Genomic DNA, 10,000 nt, shown 5'->3' with positions numbered 1-10,000 from the left:
AATAAGAACAATAATAGTGATAATAAAGATAATAATGATAATGATAGTACAATAACAATAATAATTATAATGATAAGAATGATAATGATAATAATCATAATGATAAGAATAATGATTATAATAATTATAATGATAAGAATAATGATGATGAGAAGAATGATAAAGATAATGAATATAATGATTAGAATAAAAGTGATGATATAATAACAATAATAATGATAATGGCAATAACAAGAATGATAATGATAACAGTAATAATAGTAATAAAAATGACATAATAATAGTAATACTGATGATGATAAGAACGATAATAGTAATACAATTATTACAATTATAATATTAATAATGATGATAATAATAATAACAGTAATAATGATGATGATAGTGATAAAACTGATAATGATAAATAATGATGATAATAATAATGATACCGACATATATATTCCTAGTAATAATGATGATAATGATAATGAAAAGGATTATGATAATGATAATAGTGATAATGGTAATGATGATAAAGATAATAATGAGGGTGATGTTTGTGATGATATCAGTAAGATGAAAGATTTGATAACGATAACGATACTCATTACGACAAGCTTCCTCCCTTATGAATCAATACATTTTATCCATCATACTTATTACCACATGACATGCGATAGTTGTATCCATATTTAGCATAGAGAAAAAAAAAAGATAATGGAACTTCACAAGAGCAGACGTCTATCGCGTTTAGTGACCCCGTAGAAAGCGTGACAAACACCGGCCGTGGATCCAGTCAGCTGATGCTCCTCCCAGCTGACTTCGCCTCTTGACTTGCGTGGGTGTGTATGCGATTTTGACCTTTTGAGAGTGGATATAGGAGGTTTTTGTTAATGGTGTGGTGACAACCTGCTATTTATTCGTGTTTCTATTAACTATGGGGTAAATATAGATGTGATAATTGTGTTGTAAATGGATTGAGGAAATTCGCTGCTTACACATCACGATTAATAAAATTAATTGCAATGGATTTGAGAATGATTAGTGACAGTCTTGTCACTTTTGCCGTGGCAGGGATATTGAGATGTAAGTAAACTTTAGTGGTGCCTTGTGGTGTAATGCAAGTATACTATAAGTGAAGAGATATGTGTGCACAAGTGATAAGTACACGGTTGCCACCTCTAGTGGTTTAGATTATTGAATGGATGCATTTGAAAAATGTTGATTTCTTTGATACTATTTGGCGTTAAACAGTGCATGTAAATTGTATGAGCACTGAGATGTGTTTGTGTTTTTACAAATTCAATAAGATCTTTTAAATCTGTGCAAGTTGATATAAAAAAAAAAACATTAAGTAAGAGGAAACTTCACAAACTTCAAAAGTTTATGAAGGAAGAAGGTACCACCAGTTTTTTTTTTTCATCATGGTACAAGTTCATATTAATCATAAAAGTTTGCTGGAAAGCATTCATTTTCAAAACTTCAGATTTATTGTAACAGTCATAAGAGTAGGAAAACTGTTAATTAATGTTAAATTCAATTATAAACCAGGTCCCATTTTTTAGACTTGGTGTCAGAATGTAAAGCAGTGACTCAAATTTGTTTAATATGTGACTCTTCAAATGTTAAGTTCACATTGATTTGAAATTAGTATGTTATGAATTCTACTTTGTTTCATCTTTATACACACCATATCAATGTTAGTATAATTTTTCTTACCTTAAGAGGCTGTGGAAAACAAAATGTTGCATTAAAGTGAATGAGAAACCTAGTAAAACACTCTTCTATTCCTATCCACCTCCACTTGAAACTTGATATGATCTTCGCTGGAAGATGTACGATCTCGAGTCCAGTCTGAAAGTGGCACAGTGATGCAATACCATCTGTCAAAGGTCAGCAAACCACCTCCGTGTATGTTCTGGGAAGATAGAAGTTGGACAATTTCCATATAATTGGTCAAGGAGATCCACAAGCTCTTTCTTGACAGAATATATGTGGCAGGAATTTGTTTTGTCATAGTGTTTATCAGTGCAGGGTCTGTGCCAGCTGGAAAGTGGCCATTGGTGGAAGTGTTTATGTCTTACATTTACTCAGAAAATTAGGGGTTTGTAATGGAAATATGTGTTAATAGTTTTCATTCCAAGTGTAACTAACTCATATTTATCTAGAATTTGAAGTAAGAAACATTATTCAGAATTTGGTTATGATATGTTTGTCTTTAAGATTTACCCTTAAGAATAGCTGACTCGTAAAGGTGCAGAATTTGTTTATATATTTTTAGTGATTTGCTGTGTTGTGAATGTGTGAGTGTGTGGCTTCACTTTCGTTAGTATCAGCTGAGAGAAGAAAGTGGAGAATGATGACAGGCTTAGCATTTTCCATACTTTAATGAGTGAAAGTGAAAAGTTAAAAAAAAGAAAACATCATGGGCTACTATAAAGACTGATATTTACATGAGATTAGAAAAAAAAATCAGCAGCAGGAGATGACTCTTACTTAATGATCTATAGATTAGTTGCCTAGCAATTTTTTTCTTATTCCACTTATTTGATGGACAGTAGTTGTCAAAAAATAAAATAAATTTCAGGTCCTATTTAAATCAGCATAAGTAATGTGCAACGAGTGGACTTTACAGCAGGAAGGACTTATAGGAAGGACTTATAACTCTGTTGTATATTTAATGTATACTTTGCCATTTCTTTTAATGTGAAAAACCTAATGAAAATAATTTTATATTACAATGAATGGATGAATATCCAGGAGATATATTTTCCAAAGTGATAGAAAGTGAATACTAGACGTTGTGGAATATCTTTGATATAACTTATATGGATTACATTTTTCTGGAACATTGAGCAATGAGAAAAAAAGAATATTATTCACATATATTCTTTAATGTTTATAAACAAAGCCTTTGATTATAATTCAAGAGTATTATGATTTAATGTTTATAAACAAAGCCTTTGATTATAATTCCAGAGTATTATTATACAGTTCCATTGTTGTTAACTGGTTCAGACAGTGGAACAGGAATTAGAATTTCCTAACTTTTCCCCAGATCAAATGTTAGCTTCAATCAGTCTTCAGTCAAGGTGGTCGTGTAACTTGGCTGCCAGGCTTTTACATCTAACTGAAAAAGTATATTTTGGAGCTGGGAACAAGGTAGGAAGTTCTGACCTTGAGGCAAATGTATTTTTTGCTTTTGAACTTTTTGGTGGTGGGTTGAGTATATTGTAGAAAAATACAGCAGTTATTATAAGGGAAGAGATGAAAATGCTTAGAGGTTTATTTCATAAGAAAAAACTGATGAAAGAAAAGATTGATGAAACTTGTAGAATATATTTTTTTTATGTATTTTTCTGGAGAAAACTTGGAAACCATTATTTCATATCTACAATTGTTTTTAACCCCCCCCCCCCCCCAAAAAAAAAAAAAAAAAAGAGAGACAAAGTTGTATTTATTTTAACCATCAAATGTTTGATCAAGTTATTTTTCACTAAAAAAGTAATACATGTTGCATTATATTTTGCCTGTCTGCCTTGCAGCTCAGTGTAAACAACATGAGTGCACCAGCACAACAACAGACTGACAGAGGGAAGTGCGTCTTCTGCAGAATCTGTGATGGAGTTGAGCCAAATAACATCTTACATCAGGTCAGTGTGCTATAAGGGATTTTTTTTCTTTTTTTCTAATTGTTTTTAGCTTGCTTATGTAATTCACCCCTTGCTGTGCGATGAGTTTCTATTTGATTTTCTTGTTGTTTATTTGATCAGTAGGTATTATTGATTTCCATGAATAGTTATGGAACTTATGCTTTTAAATTAATATTTACTAAATGGTACATCACTCTTAGAGAGTTAGCTGCCAATGTTTAATCATAGCAAAGCTGTTAAGAAAGTACAACTGTCTCTTTTTTTGCTGTCAGGATGATGAGTTTGTGGTGTTCCCTGACATCAGGCCAGCAGCTCCCCACCACTACCTGATTGTCCCGAGGCACCATTATATTGATGTCAAGAACCTCTCTGCAGATCACATTCCCATGGGTAAGGGTCCCGCTGATACACTACATGTACAGTAGGGTATTTCAATAATTGGTGATTTTTGAAAAATCCTTCAAATTCACGGAGACTGTTCAGAAGTAGGCTCCATTTATTTTTTCTTGACTAGTGATACTATTTTTATTTGTTTTTATCAATATTTACCTATTGCACTTTTTACTCAAAGATACTAAAAATACGATTAAATAATTAGTTTAGTGTGGGGTGAAATTACCCGTTTTCTATATTTTCTTCGTCATTTTAGCAGTAATTACTTAACGATGTATTCAAATTATGTTGATTTATTCAATCGTGTATAGTATAATTTTAACTTTTAAGAGTATTTTTTCTATAATTAAGCATAATATAACACATTGTGAAAGTATATTACAAATTAGAAACGTATCTTTTATTGGCAATATCTATAACATGCAACAACTTCTCACATATATTATATTACCCTATCCACATTTCCTTTCAATCTCTTCCGCAATTACCGTATATTTGATATAGAGACAAGGGTATTGATGTCCCAGGACCGCTTCATGTCTCCAATCAGTCTTTCAAAATGCTGATAATGGTCGGGAATTAGCATATCTTATTCATATCTTCCCGTATATGATAGAACAAAGGGGAACAAAACACTCTTTCCGAAAAACCTGGGACATTTTCAAAATTGTCTGTGCTGAGGTTGCATAACTTCTCATTGGAAAAATTGTACCGAATTCGATCTTTCAGTTTGGCTGGTTTGTATATCCAGCTTTTTCCAATCCCATTTTCAACATACCAAATACCTCATGCATGCAGTCAGCATCGTGAGAGAGTGGCATGAAAATAATATCTGTGTTATGCAGATATCTACTGATGGATGCAAAGTAGGATTTGTCAAAGCCTAATCTGATCCCTACTTCTGAACACATTTGAGATACCCCAAATGCTGTCTGAAATATTGTCGGCCCGGTGCTAATGACAGCTTTTCGCCAGCAAAACAAATGGATCTTGGAGAACTCGAAGATACCTTTGATAACAGTAGGGTTCTTTTGCAATGTCCTCAAGCATCTAATAAGATTGTCTTTCAAGCCAACTTTTGTCTGGGATGGCAAATCAGCATTTTCAATACTTTATAATTTATCAAGTACAACATCAAGTGATACAAACATGCAATGATGAACACATATAACCTAACCACCTAACACCAACTGGCACAAATATCCTAGGCAATGTCATGTTTTTTAAATTCTTTTAAATTCTTTCAAGACAAAATAATTTTGCTTGTCTGTCCAGTAGTTCATGAATGGTTACCCGTCAATAGCATTAAAGTCAATTGGCCACTTAAAAAGGACCTCATCCTTTATATCCTAAAAAAAAATCAATCACTTCTGTTAATTCCCTGAGGTTATGACATATTGTTTTTGTTCATATTTTATTTTTCTTCAATGAAGCTAGAGTGTCATCTCTTTTACCAATAGTTGCCTCCTTTTTCTTGTGGAATATGGTAGTATCTGAAGGAATCAATCTGCTGTCAAGGCCTACTACTTGAGAAAAAAACAACAACATCAGTATCTCTTGTACAGCTTCACTGGAGACGTTCCACCACAGTTTCCGCTACAGGAGTCTAATAAAATTTGTTGCATTATTTCCGTGGTGTATTTCCGTTTCTTCCCTGGCAGTCATCAGGAGTGGACAAATCTTCTAAGGTTGACGAAGATTGGTTTCCGTTGTCATGTTCATTGTCTGTTTGGTTTTCACATATTCCTGAATGTCACTCAGTTATTTTATTTGCCAGACTACATTTCCTCTTATTTCTGTATACCTTCCTTTTAGTAGCTTTATGGTCAACAGAACCAAGGGATCCAGCACTACCATTTAACTTTGCTTCATACCACTCGATGTCTTCTTGTAGCACTTCTCTCGGTTGTCTCTTGCCTTTAAAAGATACGATTTCAGTACCAATAAACGAAACTTTCAAACTCTCCTTCTGTGTATAATAAGATACTTTCTTTATGTTTAGTACTTTTGTGATAGCATTTAGTTTAGTAATAGTCTTCAGTCCAAATTTCTGATATAATTCTTCAATTCAGTCACAGGTTTCGAAGCATTTTCTCGTCCAGAAACGTTTGAATTTTAATCCCTTTCAGCGAATTATATCGTGCTAAAATATCACAAACACATAGCAACACAACAGAAGCTTGTTGGAATGTATAATAATGTTATTCATTAACTAACATTTATATGCTTATTGAAGAAACACGGGCATTACTTTTATAGGCCATTAAGGTCAGTGACGAAATAGGAGTATTGAAAGACTTCCGACCTAAGGTCATCGAGGAACTTGTTATATGCGTTATTTAAGTGCCTAAGTTCAGTGAAGAATTTGTTACATGTAATATTTAAGTGCCCAAGGTCAGCAGGGAACTTGATGACCTAAAGACACAAATTTGATTACGATTAGGAAGGGAACTATGATCACTTAACGTTAGCGAGGAAGTTCGAAGTGCGTGGACCTCGTCCGCTGCGCGGCCCCAATTCCGCGGAAATGCGTAATATATTAAATTGAAAAGTGCAACCCCTAAACGTTATCAGATCAAGCTGATTTTTTTCACATTTCATTTTAATGATATATGGAGCCTATTTTTGTACAGTCGCGATGACATTTCAAAAGTTGCAATTATTGAAATACCCTAATGTACAGTATATTTCTTATCTCTCCTTGTTTTATAATGATTATATTTTCCTTTCTTCATTTTATCTTTTTGCTTTGAGAAGTAACAACATAATGTACAAAAATTCCTTACGTCATGCAGTGGAGAAGATGGTGTCCCTCAGCAAGGAGGTCTTGACAGCTCAGGGAGGTTGTGAGTCCACCACCAGACTTGGGTTCCATTGGCCGCCCTTCCATACCGTCAGCCACCTGCATCTCCATATTATTGCACCAGAGACGGAGATGGGATTCATTGCACGTGGGATGTTCAAGAAGGATTCGTTTTGGTTTGTTAGTGTAAGTATGTGGTCCTCTGTTACACTGTTATGGGTGTTGATGTGTAGTGCCTGTATTGTGTATACATACAGTGTGCAGTGATGCAAAGGCCATAGATTTAAGAGGGAAAGAGATAGAGAGACAAGAGAGAGCAATTTTTCTTTTCTTTCTCTCTTCATGACATACTAAACAATGGAATTGGGTTTACCAGTTAGGGTGTATATATATATATATATATATATATATATATATATATATATATATATATATATATATATATATATATATATATATATATATATATATATATTGGATGCAGATAGTTTTTGATATGATATTTGCCAATATTAATTCTTATTTGTATGTAATATTTATTTCCTCTGTATAACCCAGAGAGTCAGCACATACAGGTGTTTGGCTTCTGTTTTTTTTCCCAGGCAGTCTTAAACCCTTAGCCTATACTAACAAACATCAATTCTCTTGCAGCCTGAGACAGCCATTCAAAGACTCCGACAGAAGATGTAGCACATAGTGCAGTATTCGACAGTGGTAAATCCTAACATTGTGCTTAGCACGATCTAACCCTCCCCGTGTAGTCTGTCACTGTCGTGCAAGTTCCTTAAGAAGAGGGCAGTTTGATGATTGATAATGATAATAATTTGACAATAAAGACGTGCTGTAGAAATGATTAGAAATGAATGTTATGTATGTGGGATATTGAACAAGTATTGAAGCTATGATATATTTTTGTTTAGTTATTACTTGGAGTTTATTCTGTTAAAGACTTTGTGCATATTTCACATCAGTGCCATATTTATGAGCAGTGTTATTTTTCTTATTGCTTTGTTTATTTCGAAGTATGTACTGAGTTTAGAATTAAGAGAGTAATTGCCATATATATTTGTAAGTTTTTTCTTTGCACTATAACCATTGGATATGGAATTTATTACATGGAATACAAATTGAAAGTTATTACCACAACCATCTTTGCAGCTAAATAGTGTATAATTAGTGGATATTCCCATAAATGTTGTAAATGTATCCTTTGTAGTATATTATGCTCTGTTTAGAAGCTGGATTTACTATAAAAATATTTCTTATAATGGGCAGTCAATTGTCATAATGCAGCTATTGCAAGATTCATTGAAGTGTGTGATTTGATACTGACATTAAGAGTTTTGTGGATTGGCTAGCTTGATTAATTCTGGAAAATGAACTTCAATAGATTCTTACCGAGGGGAAAAAATAAAACAAACCAAGAGAGAAGAAAATGGAATGGCTGCAAATTTGATGGTGCACACTTTGAGCTGAAAAGGGCAAAAGAAGCTAATTTCTATATTCTACTTGTCTGAGGGATGATAATTGTTAACATGGGTTGATATACATTTTGATTTAACTTTTGGTAAGGTTCTGTAATTGATTGAATGACGAGAATAATACCTATGCATTTATTAGGCTAAATTTGTATAACCTATATAACTGTTTAAACAGTAATATTAACAGTATCCCATATTATGCTATCCTACCAAAGAATCACATGTATAAATGATTAGATAAAAAAGAGGTAGGAGAAAAAGATGGAAGAAAAAAGAAATGTAAAATAAGAGAAAAAGACTAAATATGCTTTTGGTAATATGATGAGCTATGCTGCTGAAAAGAAAGTTATAATATTGTAAGTGCAGAGCTGAAAATATATGGTGCTATTTCATCATAATGTTTTCCCTTATTGTGTAGGGCCAGTATATTGCAATGGACATTGTAGATTCTAGTTTTTATCAGATGTATGTTATAGTTTAAAAGTTTAGTCTATGAGTATGTTGATATTTTTGATAATAGAAATTGCTATATTCCCTTTTGTTGAAGTATTCATATGATTTAAAATTAAATATATATTTGTTGTAATAATCATGCTGTAACTCCTTTGATTCTGTTACAATTCTGTTAATACATGTGCCATCATGAACTAAAAGACATTATAGTTAATCATTATACTTGTTTTGTAAGTTAAGCAACTGGCCAAATGTTGAACACACTTAAGGTATTTCACACACACACTTACACAACCACACACTCTCATACTCACACATAAACACACACATACATTTACCTATACCTACATCTTTAATGATAGTCATATAATTTCAGATTCACCTATATACCACAGACTTACCTACTCATCTATATACCACAGACTTACCGACTCATCTATATACCACAGACTTACCTACTCATCTATATACCACAGACTTACCGACTCATCTATATACCAGACTTACCTACTCATCTATATACCAGACTTACCTACTCATCTATATACCACAGACTTACCTACTCATCTATATACCACAGACTTACCTACTCATCTATATACCACAGACTTACCTACTCATCTATATACCACAGACTTACCTACTCATCTATATACCACAGACTTACCTACTCATCTATATACCACAGACTTACCTACTCATCTATATACCAGACTTACCTTCTCATCTTTATACCACAGACCTACCTACTCATCTATATACCACAGACTTACCTACTCATCTTTATACCACAGACTTACCTACTCATCTATATACCAGACTTACCTACTCATCTATATACCACAGACTTACCTTCTCATCTTTATACCACAGACTTACCTACTCATCTATATACCAGACTTACCTTCTCATCTTTATACCACAGACCTACCTACTCATCTATATACCACAGACTTACCTACTCATCTTTATACCACAGACTTACCTACTCATCTATATACCAGACTTACCTACTCATCTATATACCACAGACTTACCTTCTCATCTTTATACCACAGACTTACCTACTCATCTATATACCAGACTTACCGACTCATCTATATACCACAGACTTACCTACTCATCTATATACCAGACTTACCTACTCATCTATATACCACAGACTTACCTACTCATCTATATACCACAGACTTACCTACTCATCTATATACCAGACTTACCTACTCATCTATATA

The 10,000-nt window shown here is 33.2% G+C and overlaps 1 protein-coding gene across 1 annotated transcript in view; it reads left to right on the top strand.

The window, feature by feature from the left end:
• The first annotated feature begins 705 nt into the window (after positions 1-705).
• The window catches only part of LOC122247368 (adenosine 5'-monophosphoramidase HINT3), a 10,229-nt gene continuing 934 nt past the window's right edge, over positions 706-10,000 (top strand). The window contains exons 1-6 of the mRNA XM_043006604.2: positions 706-824; positions 3,041-3,144; positions 3,528-3,635; positions 3,908-4,025; positions 6,824-7,017; positions 7,483-10,000. The exon at positions 7,483-10,000 is cut by the window's right edge and continues 934 nt beyond it. Coding sequence (XP_042862538.2) covers positions 3,046-3,144; positions 3,528-3,635; positions 3,908-4,025; positions 6,824-7,017; positions 7,483-7,521 — 558 coding nt within the window. The 5' untranslated portion in view covers positions 706-824; positions 3,041-3,045 and the 3' untranslated portion in view covers positions 7,522-10,000. The remainder of the gene's footprint in view (positions 825-3,040; positions 3,145-3,527; positions 3,636-3,907; positions 4,026-6,823; positions 7,018-7,482) is intronic.

This window comes from Penaeus japonicus, unplaced genomic scaffold (assembly GCF_977035675.1).
Source record: "Penaeus japonicus unplaced genomic scaffold, GWHDUDI00000001_assembly GWHDUDI00000021, whole genome shotgun sequence".
Lineage (NCBI taxonomy): Eukaryota > Metazoa > Arthropoda > Malacostraca > Decapoda > Penaeidae > Penaeus > Penaeus japonicus.
This window is presented reverse-complemented; position numbering and strand designations above follow the sequence as displayed.